Genomic DNA, 24,925 nt, shown 5'->3' with positions numbered 1-24,925 from the left:
TCATACTGTGACATTATTCAATTATACATGTATTAATACTGTGACATTATTCAATTATACATGTATTAATACTGTGACATTATTCAATTATACATGTATTCATACTGTGACATTATTCAATTATACATGTATTAATACTGTGACATTATTCAATTATACATGTATTAATACTGTGACATTATTCAATTATACATGTATTCATACTGTGACATTATTCAATTATACATGTATTCATACTGTGACATTATTCAATTATACATGTATTCATACTGTGACATTATTCAATTATACATGTATTCATACTGTGACATTATTCAATTATACATGTATTCATACTGTGACATTATTCAATTATACATGTATTAATACTGTGACATTATTCAATTATACATGTATTAATACTGTGACATTATTCAATTATACATGTATTAATACTGTCACATTGTTCAATTATACATGTATTCATACTGTGACATTATTCAATTATACATGTATTAATACTGTGACATTATTCAATTATACATGTATTAATACTGTGACATTATTCAATTATACATGTATTAATACTGTCACATTGTTCAATTATACATGTATTAATACTGTGACATTATTCAATTATACATGTATTAATACTGTGACATTATTCAATTATACATGTATTAATACTGTCACATTATTCAATTATACATGTATTAATACTGTCACATTGTTCAATTATACATGTATTAATACTGTGACATTATTCAATTATACATGTATTAATACTGTGACATTATTCAATTATACATGTATTCATACTGTGACATTATTCAATTATACATGTATTAATACTGTGACATTATTCAATTATACATGTATTAATACTGTGACATTATTCAATTATACATGTATTCATACTGTGACATTATTCAATTATACATGTATTAATACTGTGACATTATTCAATTATACATGTATTCATACTGTGACATTATTCAATTATACATGTATTAATACTGTCACATTGTTCAATTATACATGTATTAATACTGTGACATTATTCAATTATACATGTATTAATACTGTGACATTATTCAATTATACATGTATTAATACTGTGACATTATTCAATTATACATGTATTAATACTGTCACATTATTCAATTATACATGTATTAATACTGTCACATTGTTCAATTATACATGTATTAATACTGTGACATTATTCAATTATACATGTATTAATACTGTGACATTATTCAATTATACATGTATTCATACTGTGACATTATTCAATTATACATGTATTCATACTGTGACATTATTCAATTATACATGTATTCATACTGTGACATTATTCAATTATACATGTATTAATACTGTGACATTATTCAATTATACATGTATTAATACTGTGACATTATTCAATTATACATGTATTAATACTGTCACATTGTTCAATTATACATGTATTCATACTGTGACATTATTCAATTATACATGTATTCATACTGTGACATTATTCAATTATACATGTATTAATACTGTGACATTATTCAATTATACATGTATTAATACTGTCACATTGTTCAATTATACATGTATTAATACTGTCACATTGTTCAATTATACATGTATTAATACTGTGACATTATTCAATTATACATGTATTCATACTGTGACATTATTCAATTATACATGTATTCATACTGTGACATTATTCAATTATACATGTATTAATACTGTCACATTGTTCAATTATACATGTATTAATACTGTGACATTATTCAATTATACATGTATTAATACTGTGGCATTATTCAATTATACATGTATTAATACTGTGACATTATTCAATTATACATGTATTAATACTGTCACATTGTTCAATTATACATGTATTAATACTGTCACATTGTTCAATTATACATTAGAGCTGCAACTATCGATTCTTTTAGTAATCGAGTATTCTACCGAATAATCCATCGATTAATCGAGTAATCGGATAAGAACCCTTTTTTGTGTTTTCAAAGGCTTATCGTAAATATACACCAAAAAATAAGATAAATCTCTTCAAATAAACAACTACATTAGTTTCTTTCTTAGAAAAAACAACATTTTGATTTTTAAATTGCATAGAACTGGCAGTGGCACCATTCATCTTTTCAACCTGACGTTTGAGTTCTTCCAGTGTACAGCAACTGTTAAATAATATGAATGAATGGCTTACTAGCTAGTTTACATCCTTCATTTACCTTACAGCTGCATGACACACACACTCTTTCTCTCTCACACATACTCACTCTCTCTTTCTCTCTCACACACCAACAGGCTAGTGTGATCACACACACACACACACACACACACACACACACACAAAACGCTGTTAAATTAGCCGCTAACGTTAATGTTAGGTTGAGCTTTGTATTTCTCACAGAAAACGGTCCAAACTTCTCAGAGAGAGCGGTCGGTATTCACTAAAGCCTTCATATCTCAGGCTCTGTAGTACATAGAAACATAAAAATAAAAAGCATTTGAGAGCTTAACCCTTTGGCTTTTCGTATTATATTTGCTCTAATGTTCATTAAAAAAAATCTTAAAAATCTTTAACCCCAAAAAATAAAAAGATTCTAATGCATTTTAAGACATGTTAATAAAGATTACGGCAAATGTAACCCTTCCAAATAAAAAGCCACGGGTTTAAGCTGTCAAATGCTTTTTATTTCATGTTGATAGCTACTATACAGGCTGAGGAAATACGTTATGTTGAACCCTTGACAATTACTGCAGCAACGTTAGCGTTAACGTTAACGTTAGCGATCTCTGTTTTGCAGTCGTTGTGAAGACAGTGAAAAGCCCCGTTATCTAACAACTACAACTGCAGTGAAACAACTTATCCAGCTAACGCTAGCTAATTAAATAACGTTATCTGATGTTGTAGTCGATGCCTCTCTCAACGTTACAGCTCAAGGCGGTGGAGGTGCTGCTAACATTAGCTGCGGTGCGCTGCCTGCTTCATTCACCCTCAGCCTATCTAGTAATACGTTACAGTCTTCAGCATTTAGCTACTGTAAATATATCTTGTGTTTGACCATGCTTCCTCAAGTTTGAGGTGTTTCCCTGGCCAGCTTTGCAATTCACATCACAAATGTTGCAACCAGTGTTGTCTGAGTCTATCTTGGGAAAGTGTAGCCACATTTTCGGCTGCTCCCGTTTGTTGACGTTTCAGGTAGAGTGACGCACTGACGTAACGCGCTCTCACGTGTTGCCTTAAGGTTCCGTCGGAATTTCTATTTTACCCACTCTCTTCTATTACTCAGATGCGTGTCGAGGCGAATCATTTTGGCCTCGATCAATTTAATTATTCGAGTTATTCGAGGTACTCGAGGAATCGTGACAGCTCTATTATACATGTATTAATACTGTCACATTGTTCAATTATACATGTATTAATACTGTGACATTATTCAATTATACATGTATTCATACTGTGACATTATTCAATTATACATGTATTCATACTGTGACATTATTCAATTATACATGTATTAATACTGTGACATTATTCAATTATACATGTATTCATACTGTGACATTATTCAATTATACATGTATTCATACTGTGACATTATTCAATTATACATGTATTAATACTGTGACATTATTCAATTATACATGTATTAATACTGTGACATTATTCAATTATACATGTATTAATACTGTGACATTATTCAATTATACATGTATTAATACTGTCACATTGTTCAATTCCGTGCAAAATTGTGTGTGTTCCACCTACCACACGTAGATTCACGCTCATGTTCAGTAACTCTGGACTAGGACTCGGGTACAGCGGACTCGACTTGGACTTGAGATATAGTGACTTGACTACAACACTGTCTTCACGATAGCAAGTTTTGGGACATGACCTTTTCTTCATGAAGACTCCTTTGTTCCCAGCAGTGTAGAAGCAATGAGGAAGGTTACATCATGCAGAGGTTCTCAAACTGTTTTGGCTTTAGTACCCCCCTTTCCCTGATTTATGAATCCAAGTAGCCCCTTTACCCAACTACAACATTTAGCTTAGAAAGCTGCAAGAGAAAACTATAGCATATGATTGATGCAATGAATGAACAATACCCACCTTTTGAAGAATATATATACTGTATATTATTTATATATATATATATATATATATATATATATATATATATATATATATATATATATAAATAAATGTATGTAAGGACTATTTGTGCTTGCCTCATTAACGATCTTGCTGCCATTGCATCATCACTGCATTGTCTACACTGTGCACAGTGACTGGAAAGTTGGGCAAACCACATTTAATTTTAGAAAAAAGAAAACATTTGAAAACAACTCAGAAAATGTGCTCGTTTCCATCTTTTATTTTATTTTATTAAATCTCTCCCTCCCCGTCTCTGTCTGCAGGTAAGAAGAACAAGCTGCGAGTGTACTACCTGTCGTGGCTCAGGAACAAGATTTTGCACAACGACCCTGAGGTGGAGAAGAAGCAGGGCTGGGTCACTGTGGGCGACCTGGAGGGCTGCGTCCACTACAAAGTCGGTACGTTGTCATTTAGAGTTCAAGATGCCGCTGGACGTGAAATTAAAGATAATTTTTTATTTTTGACTGTGACTCTAATCTAAACATTTTGTAGCTTTATACAGATCATGGCTCCACTGCACATTGTTTTAGTGTTATATCTGTTTCCATACTGTAACCATGCACTTTCAACGCTTGCTGTTTATATATATAATATATTCTATAATGTACTCGTATATGGCATATTTAATATTTCATCAGGCTTGATGGTAAAAAAGTACCCAGTTTCCAACAGTAACACTCAAAACAACAGTTTTTAACCTCCTCGAACCCTTTGGAGGGCCAGAAATCGTTGTAGTGGAGGGGCCACACTTTGTCTGCAAGCCCTACCTTGACCGCCTTGCTTTTCTTCACTCCAGTGAAGTACGAGAGGATCAAGTTCTTGGTGCTGGCCTTGAAGAACTCTGTTGAGGTGTATGCCTGGGCTCCCAAACCCTACCACAAATTCATGGCCTTCAAGGTAAGCATGGCCTTTTTTTTTTGTCATTCCACCTGGAAGTAAAAACACCTCAAGTACAATCAACAAAGACAGATTTATAAATTGATTTGACTCGTTACCTCCTCCTGGTCTGCAAGTCTCTGCTAGTCGACGTGACTGACTCACTGACCTGTTTGTTTCAGTCCTTTGGCGACCTGGTGCACAAGCCCCTGCTGGTGGACCTGACGGTGGAGGAGGGTCAGAGGTTAAAGGTCATCTACGGCTCCTGCTCGGGCTTCCATGCTGTGGATGTGGACTCTGGAGCCGTCTACGACATCTACCTGCCCACGCATGTAAGTCTCCTGCTGATCACAGTCACAGGATAGATAGACCGTCACCTACGCTCAATCACATCGCACTGCAGAAAGCTTCATATTTGGGACGTGATCCTTTGAAACGGGGTCCGCGGTCTAACGTAGGGCTGCAACTAACAATTATTTTCATTATCGACAAATCTGTCAATCATTTTCTCGATTAATCGATTTGTTGTTTGGTCCATAAAATGACAGAAATTTGTGAAAAATGTTGATGACTGTTTCCTAAAGCCCAAGGTGACGTCCTCAAATGTCCCTCTATTTTTTTGTCCACAACCCAAAGATATTCCATTTACTGTCACAGAGAACTAAAGAAACCAGAAAATATTCACATTGGAGGAGCTGAAATAATAGAATTTGGACATTTTTTCATTAAAAAAAGAAAAAGAAAAAATCAAAACAATTAATTGAGCAATCAAAATAATTGGTGATTAATTTAATAGTTAACAACTAATCCATTAATAGACTAATCGTTGCAGCTCTAGTCTAATGCTTATCTATTTGGGGATCCTTGATATGAAAACATTTGGGAAGCCCTGGTCTCACTTCTCACCTTCTAATCCTACTGTCTTCTTTTTTCTGCTCTCACCACCATTTTCCCTTTTTTTTCCTTCACCCCTCCTCTCAACACCCCTCACCCCTTTCTATCTCTCCCTCCCCCTCCACCCCCCCAGATCCAGACCAACATCCAGTCTCACGCCATCATCATCCTGCCCAACACGGACGGGATCGAGCTGCTGGTGTGTTACGAGGACGAGGGCGTCTACGTCAACACCTACGGACGCATCACCAAGGACGTGGTGCTGCAGTGGGGAGAGATGCCCACCTCAGTGGGTAGGTGCACATTTAGAGTCCTGCTCCTACCAAGGTTCAGGGATGCAAACGAGTTACCTTTCGGTGACGGTCACCTTTTTGATCCCGAAATAGGGCACTTAAAGGGACACTCCGCCGAAAAACAATTGCTGATTTATTTTGCACATAATGTCAACAGGTAAGAGTTTTGCAGGCATTCATTTAGTTTGACAGTTATTTAGAGTTGATTTGAGTTAAGTTTGTGGAGCAGTGATGTGACGGCATTCATGCCCAAATGACATCACAACTGTCAAACTAAATGAAGACTGCCTGCGAAACTCTTTACAGTTTTCGGATATGTGTGAGATTATGTGCAAATTAAATCAGCATTCTTGTTCGGTGGAGTGTCCCTAAGTGAATTATTTCTGAGTCTGCCCTGATATCTGTCACCGTTTTCACTCTCCATGATCTTTCCATCCCTCAATGATGGAAACCGTTGCAAAGTAACCAATAAATGCATTTCTGTGACCAGTGTTATTAATGCGTTAATCGAAATTCACCACTGGTTAATGGAACTAAATGGCTTGGTGAAAGATTGTATTTTTTTTATTTTTTTTTAACTCTTACTCATATACTGTTACTGTACATGAAAGCAATAAAGGAAGTCATACTTTTTGTTATTTGTAGATGTATGAGCATCTGCACACACACACACACACACACACACACACACACACACACACACACACACATATACACATCTCAACACAGAGACGTACACAATGGCGCAGCAACGACACACTCCTCACACACACCCTTCCTCTGTGTGTGTGCAGCCTACATTAGGTCGAACCAGATCATGGGCTGGGGAGAGAAGGCCATAGAGATCCGCTCTGTGGAGACCGGCCACCTGGACGGCGTCTTCATGCACAAGAGAGCGCAGAGACTCAAGTTCCTTTGTGAGAGGAACGACAAGGTGAGAACCAAGCCCGTCGCGTCCCGGCTAGCAGCGCTCACAGATGGTCGACTGGTCGGATCCTCTGAAACCCACTGGCCCCAATCCCCCTAGCTTCCTGCCCTGCTTTCTTCTGCTGTCGCCCTCTACTGGCCAAATGTCCTTTCATTTAGATTTTTGATTCTGTGCGAGACACCAAGGAGACACGCCCGGGAAAACAGTGCAAGTTACGCCAGGAACAGTATTCCTCCGTAGCGAGGAATAGCCACGTTATTACTGAGATATCAACAGCCAGGCAACAGATTTGAAAACTGACGCCCACCTGTTGGAAACGGCGTGACTCCAAATGGTTAGCAAGCTAATGTTTTGGTCACTCGGTGGCGTTGAGCCCCGACGAAGGCTGTTACAGAAACAGGCAACGCTAACTAACGTAGCCAACAGCTAGCTAGCTAGTTAACATGCCAGCTCGTCCGGGTAGTGTAGCGGTAGATTCCCTGCCTACCAAAACGAGGGTCGCAGGTTTGCGCCCCCGCATTACCTCAGGCTTGGGGGTTGGTGGGACATGCCGACTCTTCGTCAGTGAGAATCGAATTGTCATTACATATGACTATAGACGGGTTTCTGTGCAACGTCATCACATAGTTGCGCGCGCATCGCCGGGGTAGAAAGCCACTCCACACCTTAGACATGTATGCTCCGCACACCCGTTTGAGTTGACTGCCGCCTCGCCTGGAAAGCAGACGAGAGCAGCTGAGCACAGTCAGGCGAGGCGTCAACAAGTCGAACACCCCCGCAGCACACTCACTGCTGCTTTTCTTCTTCTACAGTTTTGTTTAACAGTGGTTTGTAAACAAATTAAAACATGCATTAGCGCCACCCACACAAACTGCTCCAATGACCCAGCCCTTCAGATTACTTATTTTATTGTTAATGTAGGCATTACCGGTGGTATTTATGTAAAATGTAGAGTGACAGCTTGGAATAGATATAAAATGGAAGTTTCTACACTTCACTGTGGGTTTGTGATGCACCCGTGTTGAACCAATGGCCGATCAGCTCGATGCGTTTCTCGTCATCCTCTGTCCCTGCGCGCGCACGCACCCACTAATGTTTGTATACAAGAAACCCGTCTATAGTTTCATATAGTTATACGTCTACCCATTTTACCAACGAACTTAACTTTTTGAACTTGAGCACAAAATTAAATTGTCAAAAGATATTTGCCAAACAGTGTAGCTACTCAACATTGTCAGGACATGACTCATTGACATTTTTGAAATGTGTTTAAATATGTTGAACCGTGTATTTTGCGTTTGTGCCCCACCTTGTTAGGTGTTCTTTGCCTCTGTGCGCTCTGGCGGCGCCAGCCAGGTCTACTTCATGACCCTGGGACGCACTTCCCTGATGAGCTGGTAGCCGAGCCGCGGACGCTCAACGCACGAGACACCACGGCGACCACACACACCTAAGCAGCGACCAACGGACCACGATTGTGACGATAACCGATGATGACGACGACGAAGAAGAAGAAGAAGAGTACACAACCTCGAAACCTGAACCGGAGAAACGAACCCTCGCTAAGCCTCGAGGCGGAGGGATGTCTTCCTCTTGCCCTCTCATGTAAACAATATTTGGACTGTAATCGTGAAAGGGGGAGGGGTTGGGATGGGGTGGGCGTGAGTTATCCACTGGGTGGGGTGGGTGGGCGGGGCAGGGGGGGTACTGTTCTGTTTGTGTGCATCGTCACGAGTCCATTGAGTGCTAGTCCATTACAGTAGGGCGACAGAAACCCCCCGGCAAGCCCCCGGGTCTTTCTCACCCCCGCCCCAGCTGCGCCGCCTTTGAGCCAATCCCCTCCTCTTCCACTAGGGGGGGCATGGGATCCGTTGCCTGTTGATGGTAAACCTATATGTGTCATAGTAAAAAATTAGCATTCTGTGTGTGTGTGTGTGTGTGTGTGTCTGTGGGGGAGAGAGACACTGAGCATTGGAATGACTGAGAAAGACGAGATGAAAGCGAGAGAGGGAAAAAGAACGGCTAGACGCAGCCATTGATGCAAATACGTGCCAGACCGTCAGCCGGTCCTAGCTGTCCGTCGCTGTGTTTCGTACAGGTCATGTTCGGGTCAACTTGACACGGTTTTTGTCTGTCACTTTTTGGTTCTTCTCCATTTTTTAGGAAGCCTCCTTGAAATATCCATCAGATACAGGGTATTGGATATCGACGTGTACGTTTAGCTTGTACTGTACATACTCACTGCAGTGACCTTGCGGGCCGCAGACTCTTCTTCCCCCCCCCAGGGTTTCCCCCCAGACCCCTTCTCAACTGTTCCACGTGCCACATTGCCTCGCATGGATGGTGTCGGACAGATGTAGCCCTGTTTATGAAGGAACGTTGCATTCGTATCCTCTGCTGAATTATCCCCAGTCGTTCATACGTTTTGTACGTGACTTGCTGCACGTAAATAACGCCTAAGATGCAGGAGGACAAATCCACCCTCAAATACGCTTACAGTGTTGTGTGTACCGGTACCCACTCTGCCTCAACCTGCCTCATCTATTTCAACGTCAGTTTAGTGATGTCCTACATTTCCCAGAATGCCTTTTCGAGCATGCCTGAACTTGTTGCGTCCGGCTGTGGCTTATAGATGTACTCCATTTCAAACTCCATTGTAGCAGCACTACATTTGGCCAGTTATCCCCGTGGAAGATTCAAAAAATTCCTAGCGGCAAAAATGGGTCCAGAAATGCACGATACATTACCATTAGTTTTAGATGTTTTTAGGGGTGGATTGTTCCTTCAGCCTCAGTCATAAGTAGGGCTAGGATATACTGTGAATTAAGACGTGGAGAATTAGGCAGGTGGCCGCTAACGTAGCATGACGGGCCAGTGGGCAGACGTGACGTTAAGGGTGCGCGAGTCTAAGATCATACAACTCTGTTTTGAACGAGTTTGATGTTCAACTTAAGCTGGAGAAATCCCACAGTGGGGTTTGACAGGTCAAAAGTGAAGAAGTCCGGGCTCTGCGTACTGTACTAGGAACGCTTTAGTCTGAACCAGCCATGTGATTCAATATTGGACCTCCATGTTTTGCCTTCAACCAGGGAATTACTTTCTAGTCGGTTTACCCGATCCGATTTGGAAGCAGATGAACACGCTTCTATAACTGGACAGTGACCTAGCCTACATCCCAGAATTGTATTGTATTTCTGCATTATATTTGTTTCCTCCCCTCTGAAACCTGAACGACAGGACTGCACTTGTTTGTCAATATTTGGCGTTTCTTTACGGACCTCCTGGATGTTAAGACAGTCTCACTCCACTGTCAAAATGTAGAGACCATCCTGGACTTGTGTGTGTGTGTGTGTGTATGTGACAACTTCATAAAATAAATGGACTACCCAAGGTTTCACCCCCCCCCCCACCCCTAGGCTGCACCACCACACCCCTCCCCTCCCCCCTAAAGTCGACTTTTTGACCCTCTTAGTCAAGGCGGTGCCTTTCCTGTCCAAGGTGGGACGTCCTGAGTGAGAGCTGGGCGACATTTTTGCAACGAGATGCTTTTCACTTTCTGATGATTTCTGTGAAACGGGAAGAAGTCGCACGTTTTTAATAACAGTGTTACAAAAAAACCACTCCAGAAAGCGGGAACTAAGCGGCATAATGTTGAACTTCGGGAGACTTAGTTTTTAGTTTTGTTTTCTGCAATTGTTTTTTTATCATGTATAACCCTTCAGATAAGTATGCGACTGCAGTGGTTTTTAAATTGTAATGCACACTCCTTACGTTGAAAATGTTTACAGAAGCAATTGTTTTGTTAAACCAATGTGCATCGATATGAATATTTATGGTTTATTTTTGAGGGCAGGTTTGTTTTTTCTTCCCTTTTTTGTATTTTGTATTATTCCCTTTTTGTACTATCATTTTGAGGTTTGTGTACAGGAATAACCGTCAACCTTTGTTGCTAAACAAATCAAGAGTGCGAATTCACCGATTGCTCCTCCACCCTGCATAGTGCACAGTGCGCCCCCTGGCTGTGTGGCAGCGTTGCAGCAACGTTGGTCAGATGTTTTCTACCACCCAGTGCCAGGCCACATGTCCCGATCCCCCCCCCTCCCCTCTCAGATGTGTCTCTGCCATGCCTCTCTAATTTATGTCCTCTCTGTGTGTACTATGGGAATTATTGTATTTTCCTGAAGGTCTTTTTTTCCATTGAATAAAATCTTAAGTAATTTACAGTGTGGTGTGATTCCCTTGAATACACAACTAGAAGTGTCTGAACCATAAATATGTGTTCCATTATGCACTGACCTCAGTTCTTGCACTATCCAGGCCACAGGGTGCTAAGTTTATTTGTTCATGTCCAGGCCTTGAAAAGTTTGGGAACTATCTTTCTCTTCTTAGGTCTTTGGTGTCGTCTGTCACAACAATTTGAAAATACTTAAATTGGAAAATAAGCAATAAAAAGTTACATCAATAAAGCAATAAAATATGATGCAAACAATTGTGGGGTTAAACATGCTACTGACACATTTCCCATTATTCATTGTACCACACGATGGCGCTGCAGTGCCTGTAATCCCACTTCTCATTGGCGCTGCCTTTTCCATTGACTCAGACCTGCCGAAAGTCTCCAAAGTGGGCGTGTCCGTGGAAAAGCATGGGCAAAACCCACGTGACAAAATGACAGGAAGTGAGTTGAAGTTGGGCCGTCTTGCTTGAATCCCATCGTCTTTGATATATTTCTCAGGACTTTGGCATCTGATTTGAAAGCGTGATGAGTGAGACAGGCGTTTATCTCACTGAGCTAGAGCCAGGGGACTGTCCAGCCCCCTTCATCAGCTTATTGATATCAGTGTTCAAAATACCGATGATATTAGAAGCATCACTGCTGGCATCTTACAGCCAGTAGCTTATGTGCACATTCTGAAGCCAGTCTGATACAGGGATTGAGCGAACAACCTTCTGCACCACATCCGTTTATCTGGTGAGCTACAGCCCACTTTCCTCTGGCATAGAGCTGGGCAATATTATGGATGAAAAATTATATCTCCGTATTTTTAGGCTGAACAGTGACACACGATATATATGTTCTACAAGTGGGCTAAAATGTTCAGTTGTAAGTCAAAGACACATGACTGGCGATATGGAAAATTTGCTTTTCATCAATTTAGACATCAGAAATGTCACCATATTAAAATATATTCATATCACATATTTACATTACATTATCACAATATGATTCCACTGAAATTTGATAAACTATAATATTGAATTATTGCCCAGCCCTAGGTTTAAGTAAAACAATAAGTCAGTCACAAATAATATTGTGCAAATAAAATATTTTTCCATACTTTTCCTGACCTGGAAAATACTAAAATCAAATTCCATACTTGCGTAAAAACCCTGCAATTACAAAATATAGCTGAATGTTAACACGGCTTGAAAAAATACTGCATCCTAGCACTACTACTAATACTACTAGCACCCAATTTGTACTAGAACAACATTATTGGCCTGAGTTACAATGAAGATGGCACACATATGACACCAGTTATAAGCAAAATGCCAAAGACAGGACTACCATTGCTGAACAGAGGGTACTACAGACAGATACATAATCCGTTTGCTGTGACACAGGAGCATCGTCTGCCTCACTGACACATTCATTGTAACATGCAGCTCCAGTTTAAACCATTAGAGGAAACGGCATTACCCGAAAGAAGACAGGATTTCCATGAACGCTGCTCACCTAACAACATTTACATTATACACACTGACTATATAACGATAATCCTGAATCTAAGAAACATCACCAATTAAATCTTCAGTTGGGTACAAAAACTGTGAGAAATAAAGACATGAGGCAAGAGCTCCTTTTAAACATTTATTCCACTTGCACAGGAGACAAACTTAGTTTTCATCCACATTGACGGTCTGTAGTCCTGTTGGAGAAAGAGGAAAAAATAATGTTGAATCAAATCTCGATTGGTTCAGTAATAGTTGGTAGTGTTGGTAAAACGTCTGCTGCTGTATATTCACCTTTACATGTCGTGACAGGAACATACGTGACCAGGGTGTACAGTTTGTTAGGGGAATCCTCATCCTCGTTACGCTTCCTGGACAAGCGCACACGGATCCTATTTGGCACGTTCCTGCACAGCAAACAACAGTTACCAGCTGTACTCAGATCAGTCTGAGTTACAGAAACAAAACGACAGTTACCAGCTGTACTCAGATCAGTCTGAGTTACAGAAACAAAACAGACAGTTACCAGCTGTACTCACATCAGTCTGAGTTACAGAAACAAAACGAGTTACCAGCTGTACTCCGATCAGTCTGAGTTACAGAAACAAAACAGTTCCCAGCTGTGCTCAGATCAGTCCGAGTTACAGAAACAAAACAGACAGTTACCAGCTGTACTCGGATCAGTCTGAGTTACATAAACAAAACAGAGTTACCAGCTGTACACAGTTCGGCCTTAGTTACATAATCTAAGAATCTGTAATTTGTAGCTAAAGAAAGAACCTGGGTTACACTTACGTTGTCATGTGTTACTGGACATGTAACTAAACTAACTTTGCAGTCTAAGCCATCTTACATACACATTGGTTTTGGCCTGGTGCCGTAAATTTTGGCCGTGACGCCCCCAAAATGTGTATTTATCAAAGGTTAAAGTGGCCTTCCTGCAAAAATGACTTAATTCCAGGCCTGTCCTAGGTTAATAAAATATCCCATTCATTTCCCACAAAAAGCTTATTTCTCTGAAATCGTGCGTACAACTTTGTTTACAGTACATCCTTGTTAGTGAGTATGTCTCCCAAATGATTTTCTCATCTGAACTGTAAGTAAAATCTTGGATGTTGCGTTTATATTTTTATTATGTTTTATTACGTGTGGATATGCATCTATTACGAGTCAATCGTTATATAGAGCACATGTATTTCAGGTTGACATTAACTGTCTTGGGCATTCACAAGCGCTTCACACTGGAGAGAATACTATGTGGAGCAAATGGATCGGAAACGACACCTCAAGGAAGCTAATTATTCGCACAGATAGCAAACAGTATGTGTTGCTGAATCATGCATCTTTCAGTCATCCTAAAGGCCTAAACATGGTCGTCCGTCAGAGCCTCGCCCCGCCCTCCCCGTATGACGGCGGGTGGAGCGCCGTCCTACGGGGAGGGGCCGCCGTCGGCTGACGGGGGCTGCTCGAAAATGTGACTTCACGGGGACGATACGTGCGTGACGTCAGCTGCAGGAGAGTTGTGATTGGCCATTGCCTTGGCTCTTCGTCGTAAAGTCGCCTTTCAAAGCATGATGTTAGATTATAACAAACTAGTTGTGTGGCTTAGCCTTCCCAAATGTTGAGGGTCGTTTTTTAGAATTTAATACATAGAATTGGGAACGTTACATTCAATTTCATTCAGACTGCCTGGCACACAATCTCCGCCATTTTCACACGGAGCTTCCACAGGAGGAGGGGGTGGGAGGAGGGAGGGTGTAGTGGCGTCCGAGCATGTAAGGCTCGCTGGCGCCGCCAGACGGCGAGACGGCTCCAATTCAAGGCGGACGGACGACCATGTTTAGGCCTTTAGTGTTCATCCATCAATCACAGCACAGCATGCAACGAGCATTCAACATGTGTTGAGCAGTCTGCCCCTGACATGAACTTCCAGCATAATCCTCAGGCTTGAGCCGACAGAAAGCTTTTCATCGTGGTGTCGACCTCGTACTTCTACAAAGATCGTGTTTAGCAGCTGATCTCACCTGACACCCTTGCTCCACACTGCCTTGTTGAGGCGAGTGTCGATGCGGACGTCAGGGGTTCCCATCTCTTTCACGGCGAACTTGCGGATCTCATTGATGGCGCGTGGGGCTCTCCTCTTGAAACCCCTGCAAGAAGCCCACAGCACAGTTCATGCATCAGGGTCAGTGAGTTAAATAATTGTTAGTGCAAGTCACATCACAAGTGGCATATCCAAAAAAATGCAGCATTTTATCCATATCATGCCGAAATGTTTTTCTAAATTACTGTGAAAGCTTCGTTTGTTTCCTTTTTTCCTCTCTCCCTCGCCAGTCACTCTTGACATTGTGTTCACCAGTGGTGACAAGTCAAATGTAAGACTCCAAGAATATTTATGTTTCAAAGAACAAACACCATTCAATCAGCGTGAAGGATGTGGTATACTTAAACTAAGGAAACAAACTCAAATTACAATAATTACCCAAAAAGCAATGTAGTGTGCACTTCTGTTTGTCATTAACAAGCAGTAAGTTACTACTAGTATCTTATGTTGCGTGGTATGAGTTTTGTCTGCGATATCAGAGTTTTGTCTCCAATAGGGGAGTAGCAGTTTATGGACACTTGACATGAGAACAGAGTTGTGTGTTAAGACTGGTCAGGCAGCTTAACTAGACTTTCCACAGCGTCGTCTTTCTTAGTGTAATACATGCAGTACTCACACTCCATGGATGCGCTTGTGGACGTTGATGGTGTACTCTCTGGTCACCACCTCGTTGATGGCTGAGCGACCCTTCTTTTTCTCTCCTTTCTTAGTTGGAGCCATCTAAAAACACGTAAATAACGTTTACTGACGAGTACAGAGACTGATGCCGATGTGTGAAAAACCGCTGCAAACACCGACTGGAGAAAGCTAACGTTAGCACATTAGTTTCTCAATTCATTATTATTATTATTAAACAGAAAACAAGGCGTATTGCACTGACACTTCACAAAGTAACGTAGCAATACCTAGCTAGAACCGGTGTTGCTAACCTGTCGGCTACTACTAGCGTTAGCTAACACAACAATGCACTCGGCAAAGCAACGTTAGACCAATGTTAACACCTCTCAAAAACAATACCACAACGTAATTAGAGTATATTTCTTAATGAGCACAAAACTATGACGTGGTCTGCTGTCTGGAGTCGTTCAGGGCTGTGTAAATCTGCCCGTTAGTGCTCGCTGATTTTAGTAACCTTTGGAAACATTGAACCACTTCAAAAACTCAATACGAGAGATTATACAACGCTGATGTTTGTATCTATGCGAAATATGTACTCATTTACTTCATTAATACGGCAGGATGGTGTTAGATTGAGAAAATATATTATCCAGAAAAACACTCACTTCTGCTTGCGGATGAAGCGGAAGTTGGAAAGGAATAATTTGCTGCTAAGAATTGTGGGTAAAGGATACCAGTCCGTTGTTATATTATGTCCGCCAAGAACAAATTGACTTCTGATGGTTCCATGGTTCCTAAAGTGGTGAAACTGTAGCACGGTCGGACAATTTTTGTTTTTGTTGGGCTTGCTTGGCTCACCACTGTTCTGAACCAGTTGCAGACAAGACTCACCCTTATGTTAATATCTCAGTCTTGAAGACTGAGACACGAGAAACATCTAATAAATTCGAGTTTGAAAGAACTCTTATGCCAAAATTGAATAATCGTTTGGTACAGATATAATCTAGGTCTGTGGTTCTCAAACGTTTCACTCCTAAACGGACACAAATTAGACCACGGACGGACCCCCCCCCCCCCGAGGTTTTGTCCCAGGGTCCCCCATATAAGATATTTTTTTTTGCTTTTAGAGGTTTTATTAGTGTATGAAACTCATAACTAAAAGTAGTTATGCATTCTGTCATTGTGTTACTTATGGATGGAATTAGTGAAATAAATTATTCCCCTTTGCTGGAGACCCCCCTAGAAAACCCTCAAGGACCCTTGGAGAGGGGGGGGGGGGGTCGCTCCCTGTACTCCAGATACTTGGGGCGTCCCCTTTCTCTCCTCATAATCATGTCATTTTCCTTCACTGGTGTGTTGTTAAAATCCAAAATTATGTAAACTGTAGGCTATGTTTTTTAGTAACTGTAAATGTAACATAGGCCTAATGGCCAAAATGATATTTTTTTGAGTCAATCAAATACCACTTAACGTTACATTAAACCAGGAAAACAATCCCCAAAAGCGGCCACTTTCATATAAATCCATACAATTTTGAAGTGGCCTCTTCATAATATAGAGATTAAGATACCAAAGTTTAGAAAAACAAAAATGAAATGTTTACAATCGTTGCATTATTTCCTAGACTTACCACTTTTGCTCAGATCTTCTCCCTTAGTAATGAAAGACTCATTTACCAAGGCGGCAATGCTAAAGTCAATCATAAAGGCAGTCAATGTCAAAGTCAAGGGAAAACTTACCATCAAAATCAGAATATCACATCAAGTTGTTGCTTGTAGGTATAATGATGATCCAACAAGCTTGATGAGGACAAATCAGCATTGTATTTGAATTCCCTTAGCCAGCCCCCCCTCCCCCCCACAATTGTCCTTATATGGTAAAGTTTCGTAACAATCTATAAATGTCATTCTGCAAATATTTCACAGTAAAATAAAAATAAAAATAGGGTGTAGCACCGGAGTTCATTCCTCTCACGTCCCAAAATGCAGCTTGAATTTAAGAAAAACAAAACACATTTACACTCCAGGCTGAGACCATATATAGGTCTGTGGTCGAAGTTAAAGGAACACTCCGCCCATTTTCAACCAGCTTCGTATCATTAGAACATCAGTAGTATATCAGAAAACTGTAAACGGTTTTGAAGTCTGTCATTTAATTTGACAGTTATTGAGTGTTAAAGTGTGGACCAGTGACATCACTGGTCCACACTAACTCAAATTAATAACTCATTAACTCAAATCAACTCTCAATAACTGTCAAACTAGATGAATGATGAATAGTTTGACAGTTATTGAGAGTTGATTTGAGTTAATGAGTTATTAATTTGAGTTAGTGCGGACCAGTGATGTCACTGGTCCACACTTTAACACTCAATAACTGTCAAATTAAATGACAGACTTCAAAAACGTTTAGTTTTCTGATATACTACTGATGTTCTAATGGTACAAAGCTGGTTGAAAATGGGCGGAGTGTTCCTTTAAGACCGTGGGCCGTAACACCAAAGCCCAATATCCTAATGTCTGCAATGTCATTCGAGTCAGATGCATGGACAGCGGCGGGCGGCTTTGACTCTGTCTCTTGCAGATTACCTCCGCTTTCCATCCTAATTCTGTACATTAGAGTGTGCAGTAGGATACTGAAGTAAGTCTGTGTTCCAGCAAACTCCACATGCAAAACCTGCTCTTACAAAGTGTCACTTGTAGAGCCGATTGCTTTGTTGCGACCAAATCCCAGAGAGGTTCAGGCTCCTCCTCCACCTGCAAAAGTCTTTAACGTGTGACGTACTGACGACGCACATCGTCGAGACGCGACGTTCAAGCTACTGAGGACACGCATCGGAGAGATGTGAAGTTCAAGCTAATACGGTTTTCAGTCTCGTTATCTAAGCAGTCTGCCGTCTTTCCTATTTGCACATTTCTTTTGGAATGGTTTGGCTCCTGTTTGGAGGTGCAGTCTCTAGTGTGCTGTGCGCGTGTTTCAGTTCAGTTCATTTCAGTGAGACATTGCCAAAGTGTTCAAAACGAGTACAACATTCAAGCAAAGCGCAGTGCTCAAGAATGCTTCCACAGATGTGTAACAAATTGACATTAAAGGAAGCAATAGTTTGGCGGTGCTTGTTCATGGGGAAACATTCATTCAAGTTCCTGCAGGATTTCAGTGCTGTTGATCAGTAACTTCACTGTGACAAAAGGCTGTAGATTTGGTCTGTAGATATGTTCTTGGGAATGTGTAAACACAAATAGCAATAAAGACATCGAGTGTGGCATTATCTGAATGCTGAACAGTAGTCACATGAAGCAAAAGACCCGTTACAAAAATCAACATCTAACCATTTTAATGCACAGTTTTAGCAACCAATGCACAACACCGAAAAACAAAAACATTTTAACAAAACATTGTAACTTGGAGAGTTGAAGTAAGGGGAGCTGACAATTTAAAAGCTGCTCTAAAATATGCAATTGCACAACAAACACGAGTCATTTCAGGGTGTGTTTTATAGGTCTCTCCTGTACACGTTTCATTTAGTTCAACGTACAGGGCTTCTACACACACCTCCCATAGGCTAGCATGTCCAGTCGTCTATGGCACAGCATTTGCTGATCAATCATCCAAAAAAATGTTAAGCATGACTGGGAAAGATTCATAATTTTGCTCGGTTTTGTTCCCCGCCCCCCCCTCGATGATAAAAAAAAATGCTATGTAAGGGGAAAGGAGACAGAGTCGGGGGTGTTAGGGGCAAAAAAATAAAATAAAGGCTTAGCTTTCACTTTCATGCGTTTTGACTTACTAAGCCCATTTCCTCTCAAGACACGCACACCTCAGGCTGTGCTGTGCCGGGCTTACTACTGCTGGGGGGCGTGGCTACGCGGGCCGCCGCCCCCGCCGCCCCCGAGCCGCTGTGGGGCCTCTCCTGGGCCACGGCCCTGCGGAACAGACGCATGCTCATCTGCAGCAGCTCGCTGTCCACCACAGGGGTGGTGGGGTACATCTGCTTGATCAGGCCCTGGAGGAGAGAAGGGGTAAGAGGGTTAGGGTCATACCAGCGCCATTATAATAGAAGAGTCGCGACGTCTCCGTTCACTCCAATGGACCACATTTTAAACTCACAAAAGTTCCCCCCCAAAGTAAGGTGCTGGATTAAGCAGCGCTGTCGAGTCGCAGCAAAATGGACCGTTTGCGATGTACTTTGAAAGGGTCAGACGTTTTAAGAATCAAATTGTATATTATCAGCTTTACTTTATGCATTCAAACGTAGCCCCCTTCCTGGCTATTTCATTGGCTACTGAGTCAAGCATTTTGGACCTCCTCTGGCGCCACTCCCCTTGATTGCTCTGGGTCATACCTGGCAACACTCTCGATTTGCACGAGTGTCTCCCTATTTTTAACCCTTTCTCCCACTGAGCTCCCGATTGGTCCTTTCTCCTGCTAATCTCCCAATTTCATAGTGATACAACCCAAAAGGGTGTTTCACAGTTTCCGTAATATGTCCAGACTGTAGGATGTGTGTCGTGGTACCTGGCAACCCAACCAAACGAACCCTGCCTGACGTGCCGTGCTGCGCTCGCTCAAGAAGAAGACATACGCGTCCAAATTCCAGTCCTCTTGGTGCGAGACCTTCCCGTCTCTAACCGCTAGGCACAGCAGCCAACACCATGAGTCTTTCAAGTTGTCGTTTTACATGTTGACTTTTGATCACATCTTTTGTACATTCTGTATGTTTATTTATTTATTTTACTGTGAGCTATGAACTTAAGACTAATTAAAAAAGTAATTTTCTTTACATCCTTGTATGGTGTAGGTTATAAGGAGGCGGGGGGAGGTTGAGGCTAGGCCATTTGCCGATAACCCAGAAAATCTCCCTCTGGTTTCAACTTGACAAAACAAACATTCTAATTTGCCCCTAGCTTACTTCCTGTTGCAGTGTTTGCTAAATACAATAGCTGACAGGAAATGAGCTAGGTTTCAAATTAAGCAATAAGCCCCAAGAGGCCGTGGTTTACATAGACTTTACAACAGCTTAGAGGTGTTTACGGCACGCCACAGCCTCATGGGGCTTATTGCTTTTATAAAATGGTTGCTACATATAGACGGTTTTAACTTGACAACATAAACACTCCAATTTGCCCCTAGCTTACTTCCTGTTGTGTTTGCTAATACATGTACATGATGTGAATCTAAAGTGAACTAAACAAGTCAGATCCACTGTAAATGTTTTTCAGTAGATGCTGTGATGTAGCCACAAGAAAGGTGCAATATTAATGTTTTTCAGGAGATGGCGATGTGATGTAGCTAATCAAGAAAGATGCATTATAAATGGTGTTTCAGGAGATGTGTGATGATGTTGCTAGCTATAGGTTCTAAACAAGAAATATGGTTCAAATGTTTACAGTAGTTTTCCTTTCTTGCTGCACTACAATGTCACAATGCTGTGAGACGGAGCTAAACACAAAAGATGCAATATTAATAGTTTTTCATGAGATACTCAGTATTTAATACTAATACTAATACTAATAATAGACTAGAACGACCGCAACGTGGACTTATGCCTCCACCATTAGTTCATTCTGGAGTCCAAATCGCCATTTGAGGCAAATTGGAAGAAATTCCGTCAAGGCGCTCCTGTGATGTTGCGTTACAGAGCTTGGAAATTGGGTGTGTGAGAGGTCACAGTGACCTTGAACTTTGACCACCAAAATGTAATCAGTTCATCCTTGAGTCCAAGTCGATGTTTGAGACAAGTTTGATTAAATTCCGTCAAGGCATTCCTGAGATATCGCGTTAACAAGCTTGAAAATGGCGTTCGAGAGCTCACCTTGACCTTTGACCACCAAAATATAATCAGATTATCCTTGAGTCTAAGGCCATGTTTGAGGCAAATTAGATGAAATTCCGTCAAGGCATTCGTGAGATATGGCGTTAACAAGCTGGAAAATGGCGTTTGAGAGGTCAGTGACCTTGACCTTTGACCAGCAAAATCTAATCAGTTCATCCTTGAGTCCAAGTCGATGTTTGAGACAAGTTTGATTCAATTCTGTCAAGGCATTCCTGAGATATCACGTTAACAAGCTTGAAAATGGCGTTCGAGAGGTCACAGTGACCTTGACCTTTGACCACCAAAATCTAATCAGATCATCCTTGAGTCTAAGTCGATGTTTGAGGCAAATTTGATGAAATTCCGTCAAGGCGTTCCTCAGATATCGCGTTATCAAACATCGGACGGACGGACGGACGTACGTACGGACAACCCGGATCCATAATGCCTGGCTAACGCCGGCGGAGGCATAAAAAGGAGAAGATACTGAATAATGACATCACAACAGTATAATCCTAATGTTAATTTAAAATTAAATATTCTTCTAAATATGGATAAAAGTCCAAAAAACATAAAATTTTCTTCGACGCTGCCCGCAAGGACAGCGCAGCTGCGAAAATGTGGTGGCACATTGTGTCAAGTGTACATATAATGGAGATTCCATTCCTTACAGCAACCCCTACTTAATAATAATTCCAGCGTGGCTGCAAAAATGTGGTGGTGCATTGTGTCAAGTGTACATATAATGGCTCGGGGAACGGTCCGGCCCCCGGTCCCTTAGGTTTCTGACAATGTGGCCCCCTGAACAATTTAGTTGAATAGCCCTGGGGCCGGTTGTACCAACTGGTCTTACACTGGTCTTCAGCTAAGTTGGTCGTAACTTTACGACCTAACAGCTACGCCGGTTGCACCAAGACGGCTTAAGCCTTATTTTCACTACGACCAGGCGTAACTCCTACGCCTGGTCAGGAGGAGGCGTAGAGCCTGCCTGTAACAGAGATCTCCGCGGAGACCTTTTTGACCGTCATCGTCGTAACACCGCCAGTTCGCCGTCTTTGAAAGCACGACGTTAGATTATAACTAGTAACTAGTTGTGTGGCTTAGCCTTCCAAAATGTTGCCGTTAGTTTTTTAGAATTTAATACATAGAATTGGGAACGTTACATTCAATTTCATTCAGACTGTCTTTCTGGCTCAATCGCCGCCATTTTTCCCCCGGAGTGAGGGAGGGTGTTTTACAGTAGTGGCTGAGAGAGCGTAGTGGCACAGTGCTCCAAGCAGGTCGCGAGGCACATTTTTTGCAACATCATCCAATCAGGGTGCATTCCCTGGCAATTCACATGGACGCGCATTGCTACGACCAGCATAGTTAAGACCAGACATAAGCCGTGTTGGTGCAACAGGCGTAAGTCCATGGTCTTAACTAAGACCGACGTAGGAGTTACGACCAGGCATAGTTAAGACCAGTTGGTGCAACCGGCCCCTGGTCTACAGTATACTTGCTGTTGGCTATGCATTCACGTGCGAATCCTGCGTCCCTGTTAAGAGCATCGGTCGTGCACACATCCTATCCAAATTAGCGCTACGTGCACGCTCGTGCACGCTCCAAACGGATGCAGGATACGCCGCGAGGCAGCCACCATGCGCACACAAACGCATAGTTCAAAGTAGTGTTGCACCGGACCACTGTTGATCCATGATGTGTACGGATCTGCTTCCATGGTTCGGCACGCATGTGAACTGCAGATTCATTGCAAAGTTTAACCATCGGTGTGAAATGCAGTTTTACTGCTGCTGTAACTTTATAAAGTACGAATTCCCTGCAGCCCGATGCAGAGTCGCAGTGAAAAGATACAGCCAAGATGCATGCTGTGTTTTAATGACTGCGTTACATTAGGGAAGGGGAGGAAATGAAAGAGCGACTGATATAACGATTTAAAAGCCGTCGCTTTCGCCTCCCTTGAGTGAAATCCCCCTAGGCTGTGACTTTGGGCATTTTCACTGAAATGAGTCTGACTCAATGGAAGCAGGTATAAGCTCTGCCACTGGCTGAGACCAATTCAGTCGGAGCGCAAGGGAAATCCCTTTCCGCTCCCTGCGTGTTACCGCTCTCAAATGCCTCCGCCGCTGTGAAACAACAACCCTAGCTAGCAAGCTAGCAACCTACATGCTGAAAATCGCGCAATACAGCAGGCCTGCTTGGTACTTTCGGTGGATGGTTGTAAAGATAACGGAGCATATTTTTTGCTATACCAGAGTGAGAGTGAGTTGAGCCAGACTCTCTCCTGTGCTGGCACAGCGCTAAACGAAGCGTGGAGAGTAGGACTGGGCAATATAATCGATACGGCAATATATCGCGATATTTTATTTCCCGATACTGTATCGATACTTGGACGCCAAGTATCGCAAAAAAAAAAAAAAAAAAAAAAATTGCAGTCCATGCCATGCCAGGCCTCTGCATCTGGTGATTCCCACCCCTAATCGATACCGTATCGATATTTCCCATATCGATGCGTTCAGTAACACTCAACACTCAGTAGTTTTGACTAAATTTGTTCACTAACTTATCAGTATAAAGTGATGTACATATTATTACACTACCTGGGTGGTACACAGTGTGTTGTATCTTTAGCTCTATTATTTAATTTTGAGTAAATTCTGTAGAATATCACAATATATTGCAATATGTATTGCATCGCAATATATCGTGATACAATCGTATCGTGACCCAAGTATCGTGATACGTATCGTATCGTGAGATCCTTGCCAATACCCAGCCCTAGTGGAGAGAGTCTGGCAAGCGAGACTACATTGAATAGATCACAAGAAGATTGTGATGTTCATTTCAATTGACGGCGCTACGTTGCCTTCCCTTTGACACACATCTCCGCTCGGAGCAGCTCCAGGCAGCTGTGTCTGTGGCACTGGGGTGTGTTCATTCTGAAAATGGTTGTTTATCATTTTTGCCACGGTTTCTGCGTTGAACGTCATGTTTCCTTGCCGTTTGTTTCAACGTACCACCGTTTCCGTTGAAATAAATGTTTACAGTGTTGATAGGCGTGACCTGTAACCAATCAGATAGTGCTGTGTGCTGGACATTGAGTAAGACTATCACTACTACAGTGGTGACTAAAGACAGAGGTTTATTTAGCCCATCCGTTTTTTTTGTAAATAATTATTGTTCATTTAAATTCATATTCTTGCTGAGCACACCTCTGCAGTTTGTATATTTGAGTGATGTTTTAATAAAGATTGAAAAAGCAAAGGGCCAAAGTAGCACATTTTTCAACAGACTTTTTTTTTCTGATCCGATCCGTGACTCAAAACCATGATCCGATCCGAACCACGAGTTTTGCGATCCGTTGCACTCTAGTTAAAAGCAAGTATATCCCCACGCCTAGACACATTCCGCGCATCAACTCTATTTAATAGACACAAAAAGTTAACGTCAGCAGCAGGCTTCTAATCTGGTGAAAACTTAATTATTTTCAAGTGGCTCT

The 24,925-nt window shown here is 41.5% G+C and overlaps 3 protein-coding genes across 5 annotated transcripts in view; 1 reads left to right on the top strand and 2 right to left on the bottom strand.

Annotated features, from left to right (window-relative positions):
* Positions 1-8,775, top strand: part of LOC310773841 (mitogen-activated protein kinase kinase kinase kinase 4-like) — a 105,369-nt gene extending 96,594 nt beyond the window's left edge. For all 3 annotated transcript variants that reach the window (XM_083633816.1, XM_083633815.1, XM_083633814.1), the window contains 6 exons: positions 4,432-4,566; positions 4,965-5,065; positions 5,227-5,376; positions 6,072-6,231; positions 7,026-7,165; positions 8,477-8,775. In XM_083633816.1, coding sequence (XP_083489942.1) covers positions 4,432-4,566; positions 4,965-5,065; positions 5,227-5,376; positions 6,072-6,231; positions 7,026-7,165; positions 8,477-8,560 — 770 coding nt within the window. In that variant the 3' untranslated portion in view covers positions 8,561-8,775. The remainder of the gene's footprint in view (positions 1-4,431; positions 4,567-4,964; positions 5,066-5,226; positions 5,377-6,071; positions 6,232-7,025; positions 7,166-8,476) is intronic.
* Positions 8,776-13,018: 4,243 nt separating this feature from the next.
* On the bottom strand, positions 13,019-16,317 carry rpl31 (ribosomal protein L31). The gene is made up of 5 exons (XM_083633817.1): positions 16,280-16,317; positions 15,613-15,716; positions 14,917-15,042; positions 13,187-13,299; positions 13,019-13,089 (listed from the first exon to the last, which is right to left on the bottom strand). Exons 2-5 carry the CDS (start codon positions 15,714-15,716, stop codon positions 13,058-13,060), a joined length of 375 nt encoding a protein of 124 aa, XP_083489943.1. The 5' UTR covers positions 16,280-16,317; the 3' UTR covers positions 13,019-13,057.
* Positions 16,318-18,931: 2,614 nt separating this feature from the next.
* The window catches only part of zc3h13 (zinc finger CCCH-type containing 13), a 45,527-nt gene continuing 39,533 nt past the window's right edge, over positions 18,932-24,925 (bottom strand). Inside the window, exon 20 of the mRNA XM_083633372.1 lies at positions 18,932-19,617. Coding sequence (XP_083489498.1) covers positions 19,417-19,617 — 201 coding nt within the window. The 3' untranslated portion in view covers positions 18,932-19,416. The remainder of the gene's footprint in view (positions 19,618-24,925) is intronic.

The sequence above is a fragment of the Poromitra crassiceps genome, assembly GCF_964638095.1.
Source record: "Poromitra crassiceps genome assembly, chromosome: 3".
Taxonomy (NCBI): Eukaryota; Metazoa; Chordata; class Actinopteri; order Beryciformes; family Melamphaidae; genus Poromitra; species Poromitra crassiceps.
The sequence above is the reverse complement of the archived record's forward strand: the minus strand, read 5'-3'. Positions and strand labels throughout refer to the sequence as shown.